The sequence below is a fragment of the Electrophorus electricus genome, unplaced genomic scaffold (assembly GCF_041902795.1).
Source record: "Electrophorus electricus isolate QZ-2024a unplaced genomic scaffold, ASM4190279v1 Scaffold103, whole genome shotgun sequence".
NCBI lineage: Eukaryota > Metazoa > Chordata > Actinopteri > Gymnotiformes > Gymnotidae > Electrophorus > Electrophorus electricus.
This window is the reverse complement of record NW_027658385.1, coordinates 57,864-78,559: the sequence shown is the minus strand read 5'-3', so window position 1 is coordinate 78,559 and position 20,696 is coordinate 57,864. Positions and strand designations below refer to the sequence as shown.

Genomic DNA, 20,696 nt, shown 5'->3' with positions numbered 1-20,696 from the left:
TTCTAAGTATCAGCATTGATCCCTGTATTCTACAGTATTCTAGTTCATTGGTATGTTGGACTCTAACCTACTGTACTGCACTAGGATATTCTATGAGTAAATGACAAAGAACATTTGTAAATCACTCTGGATAAGAGCGTCTGCTAAATGCCGTAAATGTAAATGTAAAATGTCTAATACAAATAATAGGCCTGTTTTCCCTGCTAACGCTCTATTACTTCATTTCCCCCCTTTTTTGACTTTGTCACAAACCAATCTACTATTATTTTATGCTCTATTTATACTCTTTCCTCTTAAGCTTGTCCTAAAGAAGATTGTTTGTCTATATGGTCCTGAGCCTAGTGGAGAGGTAATACATCTTACCCTGAGCTCCACCAAAGTCTACTCAGGATCCTTTGCTGAAGCCTGCAGAGGCCTCTGCCCTGTACGCAAATTATTCGGAAAGGACAAAGACTCCCTATACTCCCTTATGTTTTATGTTATTAATATGTCTAATGCAATGTTATGCCTCTTTTCCCAGTTAACACTCTTTTTATTACCTCAAACTTATGCTTATTTTGCATCTCTTCTAGGTATTTTAGCAGTATTCTAGTTCAGCAGTATCTTTGTCTCTAACCTACTGTACTTGCTAGGATACAGTAGATGACAAAGTATTTTTGTAAGTCACTCTGGATAAAAGCATCTGATAAATGCCAAAAATGTAAATGTAAATGGAGGGTTGTATTAATATAGAATCCTGTTGTTGTGAAGCATAGTGTCATAGCATTTAAATTGATACTGTATGTATATCAACTTGGCAACTCAGCTCAGCCAATCAGATTTTAAGGCCAGATCTCTCTATGCCTTTTTATACTTCCAGCCAGCTGCTTCAGCAGTGCGCAGTGATGTAGCTATCCAGCTGAAATCTAGAACTGTGAGAACTGTTCTGCAGTGACACCCTTGCTGACATCACAAGTCCAGAGAACCACTAAGAAACAAGATCTGTCTGTTTTAGTGCATTTGACACTTCTTGGTCTGTGATACCACATTTAATTTATAAAGAACAATTAAATGCATACTGTATCGCTATGGGACAAAAACATAGCGAGATGAAAATCAGCCCTCTGCCAACTGAACAAAATAAGTCAGAGCAGCAGAGGAAGAAGAAAAAGGAACTCTCTCTGCCAGCCATCTACTTCAGGATAGCTGCCCTGCTGTGCAGCGTCAAGGGAAGCGTCTCCGTTGCAGAGGATGTCTGCTCAGTCAGCTGTAGCAGGCAGTCTTCACGCAGGAGCACTCAGAGGCCTGGATCAGCTTCTTTGAAACCGACATCCCGAACCATGGAAAACTGTCCTATGAATACGGTTATCGATTTCAGCAAGAGTGCTGAACATGTGGAGACTCACTCAACCAGCCAAAGAAAGCACAGTGGACTAGCTAAAAAAGTGCAGAATCTGGTTACTGAAAATGAGCGTGACTCCTGGACAGCTATTTCCCAAACCCAGAGATTCCCGACATGGCAATCAAGAAATTCAGCAATGACTACACCAAGAAGCCTTATGATAACGCCTGTTGAGGAAATCTGTTTGAATCTGGGCACCCTATTTGCCACTCCACGAAGTTCCAAGTGTTCATTTTCAACTAGAAACAGCCCTACTTCTTCACTGATGTGTTTTGACCTACCTAGTGTGCCCATTTATGAGCTGGACCACACTTTGACTGTCCGGGACAAAGCTAGAAGTTGCTCACCTGATCTTAAAATGGACACAAATCCACAAAGCCGCAAGTGTGCATCTGCGCCTTCGGCTGGACGCAGAGCTGCTCTCTTGCCCTCTGCTTTGGACTTTCTGCCACACGATGTTCGTCCTTCTGAGCCAGCCAAATCTCGGACTTTCCTGGATGAAGCTAACAGTAGAGCCCTCTTACTTGACCTGGATGAACTGAGTGTGAGGACGCCTGAGCTGTTTGACCTGGAAGAGCAGGACAGCTGTCGTGTGGTATATGTTATTACATATCCCATGCTTTAAATAAATAACAATATCCATCCAACACCATCTTTATGTCTCCTAGGAGACATATCATCAACCAATATGACAGGATACTATGTATAACATTATTATATTGATATAATAAAAATATTATTGCAAAAAAAACAACAAACAAAAAAAACATACTCATGAACTGGAAAACAAAAAATAATATTAGTGTCACCCAATAGAAAAATCTATTGATAGACTATATATCAATAGAATAATTCTCAGAATTAATCAATAACAGAACCAATAATCTAGACTGGACACCTTTGATAAAATCCATACAGAGCCAATCCATAAACGATAAATATCACACTCTAATACATGTACATATACAATCCAACATACATGTACTTGCACATAACCATATATATATATATATATATATAATGTTTCTCTCATACTCGAGGTTGCTTCACATAATTCATACGACATAGAACAGTTAACAAATGAAAAATCAGAAACCCTAGAGGCAGGAGTCACTGCTGAATAAAAGCAAACCATAGAGGGCATGAGTTCATGCTGGATTTACATTTATGGCATTTAGCTGACACATTTTTATCCAAAGCAACTTACAATTATGACTGAGTACAACTTGAGCAATTGAGGGTTAAGAGCCTTACTCAGGGGCCCAGCAGTGGTAAGTTGGCAGTGGGGGGGCTTGAAGCAGCAGCCTTCTGATACCTTAACCACTGAGCTACCACTGGAAAAAAAAAAGCTAACCCTAGCAGACCAGCTCTACTGTCCATCCTGCTCTCCAATGTCTGTTCCCTGGTCAACAGGTCAACTCTAGCATAGCACCCAACGCGAGTGTAGAGACTGTTGTGCTTTAGTTTTCACAGAACTGTGGCTCAGTGACAGAATTCCTGACACTGAGGTAACAAAATGATATTATTTATGTAATAATATGATGGCAGGAAGTGTAAAAGACCAAATTAGGCTGCATGTAGACATCTGAAAATCGGTAAGCAGGTAATTGTTTTATTCCTAAGAAATGTTATCTCGAAAAATGTACTGCACTTTAAGAATATTGGACGTTATAAAGTGATTTATTTGAGTATGCCAGTGTGAGTTCTCCCGCGGGCCCGCTAGGGGGCGAAGTGCAGCATAAAGTTAGCCCTAAGATGCAGTAACCGTTAGTGAGCAAAGCTAGCCATCAAGCTAGGATAGCTAACGTTAGCTAGTTAACTATTCATCCCATTAAATCACGCTTTTAATACTGTAAATGCTGTAATACTGTAAATAATTGTATATTTCCTCGTTTATACATTTTGTACCAGAATTATGATCGTAGCTAGTCCATGCTAGAAGCCACTGAACCAACGCTTAGCTTCCAGCTCATAGCTGCCCCCAAACAACTCCACGTACACATCAGCTAAAATAAGCCTCTTTTATTCCATGATGTCTAAAGGTATCGGCGATCAAATCATTCTTATGGCTGCATAAGTTTCATCAAACGGCGTCAAACTATTTATCTGCCTAACGGAAACGCAGTTTGACATTTCAGACCTTTAAATGGTTAAAGGGTCTAACCTAGGTTAGCTATCTTAGCTACCTAACGAGGTAAGATAAGGAACGGGGTGTTTGCAGTTGTTCATTTTTACACCTTCCTGTGTGGTCCGTTTTCAGATATTACAGTTACGTTAACAATATTGTGAAAATTGTAAAGGATACTTTATTCATGTGCTCATTGTTAAAAATTGTATCGCTTTATCGCAGCGATAAGCTAGTTAGCTAGCTAATAGTTGAGGTCAGCGAGTGTCTAACTCGGGGCTATAAACCATTCCTTGTGGAACCATTTCATTGTTCATCTTTCAACTTTGATCGTTTAGGTGCTGGTAGTTTGTTAGCTAGCTAGCTGTTCAGAAATAGAAAACCTACTTTTGTCTGATTTAGAGACCCAAATTCACAAACCTGTGGGTTTTCAAATGTATCGTTCTCTCTAAATAAGCAAAATGAGTTAAGCCATTACTACAGCTATCGGACTGTTTGAACTACAATATTCGACTGTTCATTTATTGTTAGTTAGATTAAATTAACTTTCATAAACATTCTTAATTAATAGAATGTGTTTTTTTAATGACTGATTAACTGTGTATATTTAACATGAAGCTATTTATATAAAGTTTCAAGTTTGGTTTATTTGTCACATACATTTGTCACTTTCCAGTTCATGTCATTGTGAATTGCTGGTTCTGTAATCAAAACACTGAGGTTCCATATGGGAACAGAAACTGCTGGGACTGTCCATTCTGTGTGGAGTACAATGGCTTCTAAGAGGTATTGCTGTATTTGAGACATGGTGAGGACATATTTTAGTGAAAGTCTTCCAATGATGCACCCTTAACTGAACCATTTTTTGTTGTTGCTGCTGTTAAAAAATGCAGAATGGTGATTATAACGAACCGATCCTTGCACAATATATGGAGCACCTCAACCATGGGGTATCAGCTGGTGTCCCTGTGCTTGATGCATCCAAGACTCAACCAGACACTGAAGATCAAGCAGCTGGCTTCCTTCACTCCCAGAAAGGAAGTAGGTTTTCCATTTGAACTGTTGCCTTCTTAGTTAAGACATATGCAGGGTTGATTGCAGTGCCAGAGTTGTGAAACTATGAAAGGTAATGCATGTCCAGTGCTGGAATTAAGATCATAGCTGTAAATAGTCTCTGACTTGGGCAGAGATTGTGAGTGGGTCTTCAAGGGCAAACAGGATCTGATGGCCCACATGTAGTTTGATATTATTCCTAAATAACTAAGTTGACATGGCTATTTGAAAGAATCATGTAAGCAGCAAAGACAGAATATCATTCTCTGACTAAGGATTTAGTTGGCTCATGTTTAGCCCAACTAAACTGTGGTCCTGGCTGATTTTAGTTGGACTATTGAGCCACTGACTCATGCACAGAGTTTTCTGAGTATTTTGCAGTTTCTTACTGTACTGAGTTCTTACTGAGTATAACACCAACTTTGATGCATTTGTTTTCTTTTCACTGAACAAAGCCTTCAACCTTGAATGTGGTGACATGAATTCCAGATCTGCAGAGTGTTTTTTTCAGTAATGCATCTTTTGCCCGTGCATTTTGATTGCAGTGTTAGGAGGTCATAACTGCTGATCAGAACTTTGGACAAGAGGGCTTATCCTCATGGCTCACTGACTTTCATATACAACAACAAACAATCTTTTCTTATTTATTTTTTTCCAGTTGTAACAAACCGTTCTGCTGTTTTTTAACTTCTGTCAAATTTTTAATGGTTGTACAGGACAATTACGATGGAAATTGAGGTGTACAAGCGCCATCTTGAACAGACCTATGAGTTGTGCATGCCTGTCAGACCGCTGAGCAGTATGACATCCAGCACCAGAACCGACAGCTGCGGGCCCTGCTTTTCAACCACCAGCTCAGATGCAGCCAAGATGCGGACAAAGCATTCATTAAGGTGAGTAATTATTGTCAGTGGTTGTCTTAGAATGGTGCTGAAGTGCTTAAGATACTTTTTGGCGATTCCATAGCCAAGAATTCTCAAGGTCACAACAAGCTGCATTCCTGTTGGGTGTGAATGACAGTTGCTCCTTCCCGGTTGATACAAAGTGACGATAGAAAAAAAGGCGTACACGGAACTGGTACACTGTCCTTCAAGTGCATATAAGTGCATACAGTGTTTGAGCCTGCAATCCAGTTCATTACCCTGTCCAACAGGCTCCCAGGTTCCCCTCCACATCTTCCTTGTCAGAGATGAAAATTGATATAAAAAAAATGGGGAACAGTTGAAATGACTGAGCCAATACACTGCACATTTTACCTTGAATACTTTTGGTTACTTTTTTGTTCCTGGCTACCATGCTTTTTTAAGCATTGATTATATCAAACTCTGATTTATCTAAGATAAGCAAAGACCTGTTCTCTCTTGCTGCATTTTGTTGGGTTTTTTGTTTTTTTTTTCCAAATGAAGCTGTTGTTTTCATTTTTGGTGGGTTTCATACTATCCACACCAGCTTCCAGGTTTCTCTCCTTTTACATACCAAGCAATCAGCTTCCTTTCTCTTTGCTACAGAGCACCTCTTTTCTGTCCACACCTGCTTGGCTGGTAGCTTTCAGAAGCCTTGCCTTCCTCACCTGTGCTTTTCTGGTTGCGGTGGCCATATGTGGGTCTGGATGTGACTCTGGAGACACATCCTCTCTCCACAACAGCCCGCACACTCTCAGCGGGGGAATCATCCCACCCAAAGAAGCCCACCAAAGTGACATTGAAGCCAAAGCAAAGAGCATCACCAAAACTATGCAAATGTGGAATGACCTGGTGGGTATTCTGCCAGAGAGAGGCAATAGAGAATATCAAGCTGATCTGGTAGTCTGGAAGCAACCACCAGATGGCTGTTGCTTCTGTTGGCCTTTTGACTTCCATCAACATCTACTCAGGCAGTAAAAAGAAATGGTGTACTGGGAGGTAGTAAATCTTGCTAATCAGTACTTGTTTTTGGCCTGTGAAAATACAAACAAACAATACACATATTCAAACACTTCTGAACTACAATTGCTTATCAGGATTTACACAGGCTTATGTTCTTAATGCCTCTTTGCTTACAACTTCATCAAAGCGGTTTTGTTCTACAGTATGTGCAAAGTCTACTTTCCCACACAGTTCACATCAGTCTTGGTTCGTCCTGCTGGTTCTTCATGTCTGTGAATGTGAAAAATCAAACTTTTTTGCTTGGCTTCAAGCAGTGATCCTTTGATTGCATCAATCATGATTCATTTAGGATTACAACCAAGTGGTTCAATATCCAGCCAGAGGTGTACTCAAGTGAGGTAATAAAATGAAATTATTAATGTAATAATATGATGGCAGGAATTGTAAAAGACCAAATTAGGCTTCGGAAGTAAGCAGGAAGTGAGAATGACCAAATATGGGCTCTGTGGCAAGTCCGGGATTGAGGCCAGGATACCACCTAAAGATACAATTTTAATAAAAAATGGTTTTGTAACTTGATGAAAATGTATAAAGATTGAACCCACCTGAGACTGTTAGACATTCTGTGGACAATACCTCGTCTGTATGCAACATTGAGCTCAGAATAAAGATGGCACCGGCTATTCTCTTCAATTAATTACTGCGTCTATATCTTTATTTTCTATTTAAAGTGTACTTGAGAAAAGGACTGGAATGTGGGAAAAATCTAGGAACCACACAAGAATGTCTGGAGGTAAAAATTCAAGGCTGCATAGCTATACCTTAATGTGAGAGATCCTCCATTTCAGAGTCTGCTGTGTGAGAGTCCTGTGCCTTTTTTCTCTAGCTTGGACTAGGACTGTTGCTTCTGCTTCTTAAGGTTTTCAATCAACAAGGACGGTGGCTCCACCTGCAATGAACCATGAGCTTGTTATATTGAACTGCACAAGACAGTAAAATAACTCTTGTATTCATTCTGTATGAAGTGCACCTCACTTGAGATGTCAGCCAAAGTTTAGCAGTAAATATGCTTATCTGCAGTTAAGTGTGTTGCTGTTGATAGACATCTTCAGCTAAAAATAAGTCTTCCTTGACCCTACTATACCAAGCCCAGATACAACACAGACATGCATGTGCTGTAGTTGGCTTCAAAACATTCAATGAACTTGTCAGCAACATGGTCCAGATTCCTGCAGCATGTGACATGCGTCTGCACGCATCCTGCCCCCACAGTCTCTGCCTGGCTCCCCCCACCCTCCTCCACCCTCAGTTTGCTCTCTCGTATTGCCCACCAGCAGCTAATGTCCGCCGCCGCAGCGCAGCACCTCCCACTGTATGCTGCAGGCCCCTCTGTGTGCCTGTGGTAAAACCTCGCCAAGTTTAGTGTTCTAGCCACTGCACTCCCCTCCCCAACTCACACATCAGTCTCAGAGGCAGATGGATTCCTGTCTCCCAGCCGCATCCCAGCTTTTTGACCTGTACACATACTTGGATAAATGTTCTCTGTGAATACAAAACAGCAACATTTGTCTAGTGTACCGGAGACCTCTTGGAAGTTTTGTAGACAGATGAGGCCGGGCTGTGCTAGCTGAGAGAGACGATATTTGAGCTTGAATCTGACTAGCACATGCACAGAAGCATAGGGTATTATGAAGGCTCTGCATGATATCGTGACCCAAGGTTGAGCTTACAGTAGGTGGCCATATTGCCTCATATCAAGGGCAGTGTACGTTGGAAGACCATAGCAGAGACGTGTGACCGAACTATGTGCACGAGTGCATAACATGCCGCATTCCTTGTTTTCTCCCATTTTTGAGTGAAGCTAATTGATAGTGCCATCTGCCATCTCCTTTTAGAAAGCCAGTGCAGTGCCTTGGCTGTTGATGTGAGTTGTTTTGTCAAAGGAAAGAATTGAAAATGTGAGCGGTGATCTCCATGTAATACTTAGGCTTTAATGCCCTTTACCACTCATTCAGTGCTTGTCTGTGTTTTTGTTTTCAGTGTTACAGTGTGATTTTATTTAGGTGAAATTTGTTTTCAGTCTATCTGCAGTAGTGCACTTAAAGGGCCAGGAAGGTTAGTGGAACACATTTGCTCTGCCTCTGACCTCACAATTCCACTGTAACAACAGTGTTCAATTCCGTCATTTAAAAAACAAAACAAAACTTGGTTTGGTTTAAATTTGTTTAAAGATTTGTTTAAATTGTGTGTGCCAGTGTATTTGAGCGTGTTACAGTCTCTCTGACCCTCCACACCCATTAGTGCGTTCTTCCACTAGCTTCTCTCTCGTTCCTGCTTCAATATTCAAGGGAGGATTGAGATCCATTCAGGTAATTTTGCAGTCTTGAAAAAATGCATTGAAAGACATTCCAGTAGCTCAGTGGTGCACCTGCGCTCCACTCTGCTCCCCAGTTCGGAGGATGCCAGCACCTATGTTTAGTCTTTTATGTTTAGTCTTTTTTAGTCTGTTTCTCTTTATTTCCTTTGGACTCCAGTGCTTTTTAATAATCTGTTTTGGACATGGTATGGCTGCTCCATTACTCAGGAGCACATACAAAGGTTCATTTCTGCCTGCCTGCATAACTGCTGGAGGGAGGATTTTATGTCCAGAAAATGTTAAGACGGCAACAGCTCGGTGGGAGACAGTATGTGAGAATCACCTCTTAGGCTCATTTTACTGTTTCTCATGTACAAGGAATTCCCTCACTATGTTCCCATTCTGAGCATCAAAGCCGACTGGGATGGGGGTTTGTCACATTCTGAATTCTAGCTCATGTCATGATATTTTGTCAGCTTTGGCATTGATAGACTCAGGTTATCAGTACAAATTTACGTTCAAGATTGGTTGTCTTTTACATATATATCCCCTCTCCTGCAATCATGGTTAATTAGCTGCATCCGTCATTGTAATTGTTTAATTTTTCATGCTAGTTCATTCACCCTTGTATTAGTGCCATGCATGTGAAACAGACTCTTGAAAGGTTTTCTTTTTGTATCTTGCATGCCTAGCATAATAGGACATTCAAAATCCCTTGAAAATATTAAACTTTTTTTTTTTATGTATATATCTCCTCAACATTCCCAGTACAACTGCTGTAGAGTCCACGACTCAACTCTTGACTAAAGTCTTCACTCCGAGCGTCTGAGCCGGCTGCTGCGGCATACGCCACGCTGCTCTGTGACCCTCACTCTCCACTCCTCTCCTCTCCCAGCTTTTCCAGATCCCTCAGATGCAGACAGCCCAGCCTGCCATTCCAAGTAACAGCCCTTCCATTCGACCCGTGTCCAGCCAGCCCATCATGATGTTCCTGACGCCCATGCCCTTCACCTCATCCCAGACCGCCCAGTACTACGTACTCCAGTATTACGTGCCTCAGGTACCCAGAGCAGAGAAAAGCGCCTGTGCAAATATGTACACAGTGTAGCAAATGGGTTGAAAATCTGTCTATAAACAGGTTGGCCAGCAATAAATAAACTGCTCCTAAAATGTGTAGATAAAAATATGTTTTATCTTGGAAGCAGAAATGAGAAGTTCTAGTTTAGTTTTTTTTTCAGTGTAAAAACTAAATGTTTTTGTATTTTTTGTTTGTTTACTGCTTCGAATATCTCTTTTAGGAGTGTCCTATATGAATGGCCATGTCTGGTGCTAGGCCCTTTACCTCTGCTGTTCTGTTTCATTCTCAGTATCGCCACAGTGGCCTTCCCTCCGTGGGACATCCCCAGCAGTACTCCGTCCAGCCCACAGGACCCAGTACATTCTACCCTGGGCTCTTTCCTGCAGACTGCCCACTAGCATATGGTGAGTTTGGACTTCCCTTTCTCTACCCCCACCTGGGAAACACACATGCGTGCTCTCACCGATAAAGAGACCTTTCTTCTGGGTATTCCCGCTGGCTGAAACTGTTTTTTCTTTTGCTCTCTTACTGAAACAAGTGCTTTTTTTGGTCACCACTAGTGGCAGGGCCTTCATACTATCCTGGCCAGACCATATACACCAAATCTCCATCCATAATAGTGCATACAGCTCAGCAGCCTCCACCCACTAAGAGGGTAAAGAAAACAGTGAGTATTCCCCATGCCTCAGAGGTGAAATTAATTTAATTGTAGCTTGACTTAATAGATGCAATAACTTGCTGTTCGCTAAGATCCGTATCCGAGACCCTAACCAGGATGGCAAGGATATCACAGAGGAGATCATGTCAGGAGTAGGCATTAGCCAGAACACAAGCCCACCAGTGGGACGTCCCTGCACTACCCTTACTGCTCCACAGGTAAGCCATTCAGTCCCACAGCCCGAGCCCCTGATCGGCTGCAGACTGCTGCTTCGCGTGATCCACTCCACAGGTCAAAGTACTCTCTCATCTAGTCCTCCCTCATAATGAGCTCTGAGCTGATTGTTTGGTTGTTTGGCTGGCTTTCATTGTCTTGTCCTGTTAAAAGCATCATACAATCAGCAACAAAATCTGATGGTGTAGTTTGATTTCCGGCCATTCTCTCTTCCTTCTTCAGTGATTCGGTCGCACCGTTGACCCTCCTCCGTCATATTTGACTTGTTCCAGTAGCTTGTGTGATTGTGGCTGTTCTGATTTCAAAAGGCTTCTCAGATGTGTTTTGATGTTCCGACTTGCCGTGCCTATTCTTTCGTCTGCCTCCATCTTAGTTCTCCCTCACAGCCACTCGAATCCTCCTGATCTTCCCTCGTGTTCCCTCTACACAGACAGCCCACATAAAGGCCCTGTAAGAAGGATTCAGCCAAACCCTGAGCACCTCAGCTCCTCTGAGGAAAGGCCTCTCTGTAAAGGGAACACTCACTACTGCGCTGTTGCACTTACTTTGTGTCCTCTTTCCCTAAATGTTAACAGTGTTCCTCTTTCCTCTCTTTCTCTATTTCTCCTGCCCATTTTTTTAAGCACCCCATGCTTGTCTGCTGTCTCTTGCTGTCTTTGTGTCTTCACCCTCCACACACACACACATTTTGTGCCTTTGCAGCTGGATCTTTTGCCCTCTTGTGCTTTCTCATTTCCTCTCTCTCTCTCTCTTTGCCTCTTGCTCTACTCACTTCTCTAATTATGCTGTGCTGTGCTGTGCTGTGCTGTGCTGTGCTCACCCCCCCACCCTCGTTGCCATTCCCCTTCTTCTGCATGTGTGTGCAGTATCTCTCTCTCTCTCTCTCTCTCTCTCTCTCTCTCTCCATCTTTTCTGTCTTTTGCTAGTTTTTATGTCCACACCCTCATTATCCTCACATTTTATACCTCAAATCCCAGCAGCTGAACAGCCAGGTAGCAGAGCAGGGGAATGTCAGTGTCGGCCTGGCCCTGGAGGCCCACTGTCCGGCGAAGGTTGCAAGTCCAGCAGCCGGAGAGGCGGTTGCCTCAGGCACGCTGACGCCCTCATTGCCTTCCAGCACTGCTGCTCCTTCAGGCCTCACTCTCCCAGGCCAGGCTGTTATAGAGGCAGTCCAGGCCTGTGGAGCCTCCACTGGGGCAGAGCTGAAAGAGACTGGGAAGGATCCAGAGGTCTTGCTGGAGGATAAAGTGGGGCCCATCTTACAGTCCAAGCTTAGGCAAAGCTTGAGTCAAGGTAAATAACCACATGCATGACATGCTATGTTAGAACACTAAAAAGACACCAGACTGATTTGTTATGTTTTACAGCTATTAGTTTATCCAACACCTGGAAGAAGCCAAAAGAGGACACTCCTGTGGGGCAGGCCCAGTGTCCTGACAGAGAGGTGATTCCTCTCTCCAGGTGCTCACTGTACCCCTCTCTGCATGCAGAGCCAGAGCTGAAGGATGGGAAGAGGCAGTATGATAGAGACTTCCTGTTGGCCTTCCAGTTCATGCCTGCCTGCATGCAGAAGCCAGAGGGGCTTCCTCCCATCTCTGATGTGGTACTGGACAAGGTTAGCCTGCTAAAACATTGGCCTTAGGGGACCTTTAAAACCATTCCATGGAGAGGGGCTGATGGACTTCGACTTGACTCTGTTGTTTTCTAGATCAAACAAAACAAGCTGCCCCTGCAGCAGGTGGACCCTCGCCTTATCGCCAGAGACCCAGGCTTCAACCCAGCCTCTGCAGACTTCAGCAGGGCAATTCCTGGAGGCAGGGGTGCACCGGTGGGTCTCTCCGCTCGTCCCTTCTCTTCTGTCACAAATTAATGAGCGCCTGGTCATCTTATGTGACCGAGGTCTTTGTGACATTGTTACCGCCCATAATAAAGAGCACCCATTCGTTGCTTCAGCTGCTCAGTGTAGGCCCGAGACAGCCGTCTCCCCGCAAGATCATCACCAACGTGTCCATGAACGACGAGGTGCAGCTGAAGAAGGCAGAGAATGCCTGGAAACCTGGCAGGAAAAGGGAGAACACCCAGAACCCCGAGACCCAGAAAACTCAGGTCAGCACCTCACTCCGCCATGCCCTGTTTTCAGATTTCAGAGTCACAGCCTGTTATGGTTGGCTTGAAAGCTACTTAATTTTTTTTGCGATATGCTCTTCAAGAATTGGATATTTAAATTATAGAGTCGTTGTTTAATTGGGTGGGTGTGTGGGGAGTGTGCACGAATGTAGCTATGCAGGGGGACATTGGTTTCTAGTGTAAACAGGGGGTGTGATGATACTGAGGGCCAGATCTTGTGTGCTTGTTGTTCCTTTTGTTGATTGTGGTGTTGATTTTGGTGAGAGAGTATTGTTGATTATTGAAGTGAGGTGTTCAGACTTGAGTTAAAAAAGAGTAGTTTTGTTTTTGATGCATGCATAAAACTTTTGCCATTGCAATTCAGTAGTAAGTTTCTCTAGTGAGTAATGGTGCTTTCTTGTTTGTCAGTTCAGAAGTATGGTTTTCTTGGATTAATGGTGTATGCTTTGGAGGCCCTCTCTGTCCCAGTGATTGCTGATGTGTCTCCTAGCAGACACTGCTGGAGATGAGGACCGAAGGATATTTAGAGAGTGTGATAAAAGGTTGGCAGCTTCCTGCCAAAAATGTTTTATGGGTGTACTGTGCCATATGGCATGCATAGTTATCTACGGTGTTATGTGTGAACAGTAGTGTATTCTGTGGATGATCTTGTATATATTATAGGTTAGCGCCCAGTGGTTGTGTTTAAAATATTCTTGCAAATTTGTGCGCAATTCAGCATTGGGAGAGATTGACAGATCTTCATTGCATTGTCTGGTCGGTAGGGTTATTATTGGATCAGATTTGGTTATTATGTATATATTATTTTGTTTGTAGGAGTTATATGTTGATTAAATCTGAAATTCTTGTAGGTAGTTCTAATGGGTTTTCTTTTAATTTGAATTTGGAGCACATGAGGGGTTTTAGTTGATAAGATTTGATAAACTGTTTGCTGCCGGTGCTACGCTTCTCGGAAAGTGTGATTGATGTATGATGCCTTTATCTGTCTATATAGTAAAGCTGAGTGATTTTTGTTCATGACAAAGTTCCAAATGGCAGAGTAAATATTTGGTGAAAGTGAGGAGTTAGTCATTATGTGGAAGAACTGCTGAATTTAACAAAAGATTGGGTTCTTTGTAATGGAAAGCTTAGTTGGTAGTCTGTTTTCCTCTCCAGGAGCTTTTCCAGAAGGTGCGCAGTATCTTGAACAAACTGACACCACAGATGTTTAACCAGCTGATGAAGCAGGTGATGGACCTCACCATCGACACGGAGGAGCGCCTCAAAGGCGTGGTTGACCTGGTTTTTGAAAAAGCCATCGATGAGCCCAGCTTCTCTATGGCCTATGGCAATATGTGCAGCTGCCTGGCTATGGTGAGTAACATGTTCCCATACATTGCTGCTGAAGTTCCATACAAAAGCAAATGCCACACAGAAGTGAACTCTGTTTGAACCACTCTAAACGGACATGGAGCTTTAATCAGCTTCTGTTTAGTAACAGAACTCTCAACACTATCTTATACCCAAGTGTTTCTCCTACATGTCTTTCCTGTGTAGTTAAAAGTGCCCATGGCAGACAAGCCCACCAGCACTGTGAGTTTCCAAAAGCTGCTGCTGAACCGCTGTCAGAAGGAGTTTGAGAAGGACAAGGTCAACGATGATGTTTTGGAGAAGCTGCGGCACCAGCTGGAAGCGGCCACTTCAGTAAGCAGCACTCCTGTCTAGTTTACCCGACTCACCAACCCACAGATCAGGAGAAAGGGGACTGAAATCGGCAGCAGTGCTGGGAGGCGGCCAGGTCGTTATCGGGTCCAAACGCGCTGTTTCTTGCTTTTGTCTTTGTTCTGGTTACTCCTCGCAAGGCCAGCGAGCGGGAGAGGCTGGAGGAGGATCTGGAGGAGGCGAAGGACAAGGCCCACAGGAGGTCCATCGGCAACATCAAGTTCATCGGGGAGCTGTTCAAGCTGCGCATGCTGTCGGAGGCCATCATGCACGACTGCGTGGTCAAATTATTCATGAACCACAACGAGGAGAGCCTGGAGCATCTGTGCCACTTCCTCACAGCCATCGGCAAAGACCTGGACTTGGAGAAGGCCAGGGTAAGCAGGCCGCGGGCCTGGTCTGGATTGATTTAATATTCTCAGCAGATGCTCAGCACTTGCATCGGATTATCTTTAATATGTCATGTAAAGGTTTACGGTGCATGTGTAGATGAGTGCTAGTCTGCAGTGCAGCGTCTGTGCACATTTTTCCGGATTTTGTCCATGATGTGTTTTTCACAGCAAGTACTTTACACAACAAAACTGAATGAAGATGTTTTGAATATTGTATCTTGACTGTCCATTTTGTCTCTGGTAGGAACAACAGTTGTAATGTTGACAGTTCAGTCACCACCTAGTGTGACAGTTATTTGTGTTTCATTTTCCTGGTCTTTTTTATTGTATATTTTTTTCTCCATGCACGCTTTTAACCAAAAAACAAGCATGTTGAAATGTTGTCTATAAAAGTTTTGCTGTCAGTGTTTTCTGTTGCTTGCCTGTTGCCTGCACTCTGACTACAGGGTAGCCAACTAATTAGGATCATCATCTATAGTGCGACTAGCATGCTGTGCTGATATCAGTGTATTATTAGGCCTTGGCAATGATTTTAAAAGTGTCCAAGTTCATGTTGTTTAGAGAAGTTGTCAGTGTGGTTGTTAGCTCTGCTCCTACTGCAGCTGACAAAATGAAAGGCTTTTATTCAGGACTGGTCAGCTGTTAGAAGGTTTTGCTCTCACAGCCTCCTCCACGTTTGCCGCCTCCTGCTGCTGCACCCTGGATTCCCCAAAGCCAAGTGCAGCTGATGACAGCACAGCTACACCCACAGTGGCAGTGAACTGCTTTACAGCACTGACCAACGTGCAAGGCAGCAGGGTTTACATAAGAGTCATAAACGTCTTGCGACATGAGTTCAGCTGAGAGCACACCTGATCGAATCGAAAGGGGAAGAATACCTGAAATTTGTCGACTTTTCTCTCACACTCTCTCTCTCTCTCTCTCTCTCTCTCTCTCTCTCTCCCAGCCAAAAATGGATCACTACTTTAAATATATAGAAAAGACAATGAAGGAGAGGAGGGCTTCCTCACGCATTCGGTTCCTGCTCCAGGACGTCATCGACCTGCGACTGGTTAGAGACTCTGCCTGTGTTTGTGTGTTTGTGTTTGCCATTCCAGCGCATGGTGATGCAAAAGAATGCATCTGCTGATTTTGCTTTTCTAGCATAACTGGGTGTCGCGGCGAGCTGACCACGGGCCCAAGACCATCGAGCAAATCCATAAGGAGGCCAAACTTGAGGAGCAGGAGGAGCAGAGGAAGGTGCACCAGCAGCTGCTGTCCAAGCAAAACAAGAGGCAAAGGTGTGGCCCTCAAATCCGTGACAGCCTTTTTCACCTGGTTGTGCGAGGCCGAGGACAGGTCCAAGGACAATTGACAGAAGGATGGACACATTTGCCAACGTGTGCTAAAAGACAATTCAATAATTCAAAACAATAATAAAACTGTGTGACAAAGAAACAAAAGTTCTGACTCTAATGTATTTTTGCTTTTTCCTTTATGAACTGCAGTTAAAACTAAATGTAACATCTGCAGATGTTCCAAACAAAAGGCAGAGATGAATATAGAAATATTATTATTTATTTTTATTTTATTCTTCCTTGGCTTTTCCTGAATTCAGATAGGCTCTGCCCATTAGATTTAACTTTTTTTGTTTGTTTGTTTGTTTGTTTTTGCTAATTTCATACCAGTCCTAGGATTTTCACACAATCTGAGTGAAATTTGTGTCAAAATATTTGAATCTGAATTTGAGTCTGAATCTCAATAATTATTTAAACAAAAACCTGACATAAAAAATACAGCTGTCCTATTCCAGTCTAATAGTAGTACAAAGTAGTAGTACAAAGGTCAGGCTTTAACTTTAACTAGCTGTCACTCCTGAAGGACATGTTCAGATTTCATGAAATTTAAAAGACTTATACCAGTATTGACTTTGAGGTAGCTTACCAAATGTAGCAGTTTTGTCAATATGGGGCATTATAATATGCAAATAACTTTCTCAACAACTGTTCTTCTGATCAAGATGAAATTTTGCATACTGCTTCTGTAAGCAAGCTGGAAGATTCCTAAGGATGACTCAAACATTGGCTAATGTTTTTCAGGTAATTGGCTAATCATAGAACTGGCTTCAGTGGACTGCTATAACATTGATTCTTGTAGAAATTACTTTGAATTTAAATATCCTACTGCTTTGTATGTTGCTGATGAACTGTAACACTAGTCGTAGGACCTTTCTCCAATCTTCACAAATTTGGTATCAAAATGTTGATGAGACTGAAACATGTTGATATTTGTATGGTATATGGCCCCTACATACATATCAATCCTTCCAAGGTGTACTGATTCATTCAAAACAGCTGAAAAAAATTAATACTTCTTTGAGTAATTCTTATGAAACTTGACATGAGTACCGATTTATGGACTTTGAGCTAGCATGGCAATTATAGGACATTTTTGCCAATAGAGCCCCTCTGACATATGAAAAGGTATTTAAAAACAGAAAAATGAGTCAATCCCATTGTGTTCAAATTGTGCATGAGAAATGTGGTACAATACTTTGTGACCATTCCACAAATAAATTCAATACGTTTCGTAAACCTTTTTTTAGCCTGTTTTTGATACCTAAATTAGTTTGTCAAATGTACCTTTCAAACAAGTCAGTGACCTTTTGATCTAGAGATACCCTTTAAATGTAAAAAATGCAGATCTTCTCGTAAATAATGCTCAAAAATATGTGTATTTAACTGTCAATCCCCAAGAGCAGGATTTTTCTTAATTAATAGCATAAAACTTAGCCATAGAGTGTTAGATTATCACCAAACTTCAATGGTGTATATGAACATACTGTGAATGCAAGTACATTTGGGGTGAACTGACCTTCTGGGGGAACTATATTTCTTACTCATGTCAAATCAGAAAAAAATATATTTATATAAAGCAATTCAGCAGAGAAAATTGAGAGATTAGATTTAAACTACAACATTCCTGGGAACAAAACCTCAAAACCAACCACAGAGGCTGGTGAACTTAATGTGGGATGTGATCAGCAACCAAGTTGTGCAGCTGTGATAAAATGATTGGACCCCTTAATTGCCACCTGCAGCTATAATAAATGTAATTCTAATGTATGTTATGAATTCAACAGATAAAGGAAATTAGACATTTCAATAGCAACACACCTCCCTTGATGGAATGACTGGGTACAGAAACTAGTTGGAAGGGCAGAAAGGCCAGAAAAATAGCACAACCACCGCCTTCAAACCAGACAACAAATCTGTTTAGTTCTGACAAAGTTTTTTTTTTTTCAATTAAAAAATACAGACTCACTCTCAATAAATAACCATTTGATGAACTAATGCAGAATATAAATTAAGACAGTGACACAAGCTTTACTGTAGTTACTAAGCATTTAGGTTTCAGTGTTTTTAGGACTTGGTGGGATGGTTACGAGAAAATATTGGCATATTAGATAAGCAGAAAAATACTACGAATGGGCTCAACACCTGATGTGCGGACTCGTTTGACTTTGGATCTTGAGTATATGGCACAGTAGATTTCACGCCAATAACTGTTGCAAAGAAAAACAACCACCTGAATGCTAAAACATTTAATGGAAATAAATGTTTTATGCAATACGAGAATTATGGAAATCGGATCATCTTTGGAATAGAGAGGAGCGTTAGGCACATACTGATAATACATTTTCAGAGACAAACATTATCCCTCATGTAGATAATACAAACTCGCTAGACCTAATGGTACAGAACCTATTATTAATACAAACCCACTAGACCTAATGGTACAGAACCTATTATTAATACAAACCCACTAGACCTAATGGTATAGAACCTATTATTAATACAAACCCTCAGCAAAATGCCATCAGAGGCACAGACCAAAAGGGTCAGGAAATAATTGGAGACAGCAACAGTACTAAAATGAAGCAAGTCTAAAATCAAAAGCAGACAGAGACAAAAAAAACAGGTAGCAAACAAAACACCGGGAAAAACAGTTTCAGAAATGCCCACAATGAAAGGATGGCAAGACTCCACAAAGATAGGGGTTTAGGCCTGGGTAATGACTGTAGACTAATAGGTAGACTCACCTCTGAACCAGTTCTGGAAACGGTTAGAATTCAGAGGATCTTTGGCGGTTATAGCTGGTGGTGCCTCCAGGTTGATGAATGAGGGCAGACCTGACACTGAAAAACTGTCAAATGGCTAAAACAAAACAAAAAGTTTTAACTCATCTTAAGTGTGCAGCACCAAACAACAATCACTTTCCTTCTATAAGCCGATTTATCATTATTCAGGGGTGACAAGCTACAGAAACCTCAATATAGTTTCATCACATCAAATTCATGTCACCTATCCTGCTTACACTACATGATTATCACTGTGTTAACTATCTGCTAGGTAAAGTAAATTAATTCACCTGGTCACCAATTTAACTTGGGCTGATAAATGACATTATTGAATATTGTCATAATTTTTTAATTTGTGACAATATAATGCAAATGATTGTTCTGTTGATTTGTGTCACATATCAAGACCACTTTTTAAAGATTTTGCCTTTATTTAATCATATTCTTGTACAAGCTTTTTCATCTGTGGCTAGTTAACATGTATACAGTAGAAAAGATTGCATTTGATTATAGCCCACACAAACACAAAATTGATACATTTCTTAAAAAGAAACTTAAAGACATAACAGATTTTTCAGTCTGGCAAAGCATGCTGCAGTCTGTGCAGATGAAGCAGAGACTCTGGTACCAGTGACCTCCTCTCCAGTAGACAGTGAGAATGGACGAGCTTGATCAGAAAAAGGGGATCAATATGCCAGTTAGACAGTGTTTTGGTTTCCAACCAAATGGACAACACGGCAAACTTGTTTAATTATCAAACTTGTTTAGTGTTACATAAAAAAAATAAAATAAAATCTCAACTCGGTGTAACTTCTTTCATTTAAATTCACTGGGCTTCCTGCTTATTTTCAGCCACTTTTTGGTAACTGCATTTATATTATGTCAAATGAGATTTTAATGCTTTAATTTCTGTGTATTAAGAAATGGTGCTTGATCAATTTATGTTATTTATCCTCATATGGAAAGATTTGCTTCCATATTTTCCATATTTCAAATTTTGTGGGAAAAAGATGTCTGGAGATTTTACACTCTCTTATAGCTTGCAAGTTATAGGACAGTGCCAGACCTGTGAAACAGTGCCACTTCATCCAGTGTTTAGATGACGTTTGATGCTTAGACCTCATTAGTCATATGCTAATAGTAACTTTGATACAATCTTCAATACAGTGTTGAATAAATGTGCTTTGCAATAGTGAGCTTTGATGCCTCAGTATCTAACATCCCATCACTACATTGGAGTTCTACCATATGTATTCTTGCTCTGCCTGTTCGTTTTCCATATTGTTCTCCGTTCCCGTGTTCTTAATATCTGTGTTATCTGACTTTTACCTCTGTGTTTTCTTCTTCCTGGTTAGCCTCTCTTTGTTTTTGTTTCTCATGTATTCTGGTAACCTGCTCTTGGATAATGTTTCTGCTCCTCCTAATAAACAAAGTTCGACAACACGCTTGTGTCTTGCCCTGCCTGTCTCAGCATTACAGCTAATCTAAAGGTCAAAGGATAAACTTCACTGGCAGATACACCTATTTTTAAGCATTACCACGTATGTACACAGTTTTCTAAATACATTTACATATTAACAAATAAGCAGACATCTAGCTTCTGGAC

At 41.6% G+C, this 20,696-nt stretch overlaps 1 protein-coding gene across 1 annotated transcript; it reads left to right on the top strand.

Annotated features, from left to right (window-relative positions):
- The first annotated feature begins 1,067 nt into the window (after positions 1–1,067).
- LOC118242346 (eukaryotic translation initiation factor 4 gamma 1-like) lies at positions 1,068–19,370 on the top strand. The gene is made up of 11 exons (XM_081708671.1): positions 1,068–1,976; positions 11,728–12,043; positions 12,241–12,365; positions 12,459–12,578; positions 12,704–12,856; positions 14,033–14,230; positions 14,414–14,560; positions 14,719–14,955; positions 15,917–16,021; positions 16,114–16,308; positions 19,362–19,370. Exons 1-11 carry the CDS (start codon positions 1,068–1,070, stop codon positions 19,368–19,370), a joined length of 2,514 nt encoding a protein of 837 aa, XP_081564797.1.
- The last annotated feature ends 1,326 nt before the right edge of the window (positions 19,371–20,696 follow it).

What these genes read in the sequence shown, in the direction of transcription:
- LOC118242346 (XM_081708671.1), top strand. Translation starts at nt 1,068, where the DNA reads ATGGGACAAAAACATAGCGAGATGAAAATCAGCCCTCTGCCAACTGAA. An exon ending in TAGGCAAAGCTTGAGTCAAG is followed by an intron (nt 12,044 to 12,240) that starts GTAAATAACCAC and finishes CTCTGCATGCAG; the next exon opens with AGCCAGAGCTGAAGGATGGG. An exon ending in TGGACTTGGAGAAGGCCAGG is followed by an intron (nt 14,956 to 15,916) that starts GTAAGCAGGCCG and finishes TCTCTCTCCCAG; the next exon opens with CCAAAAATGGATCACTACTT.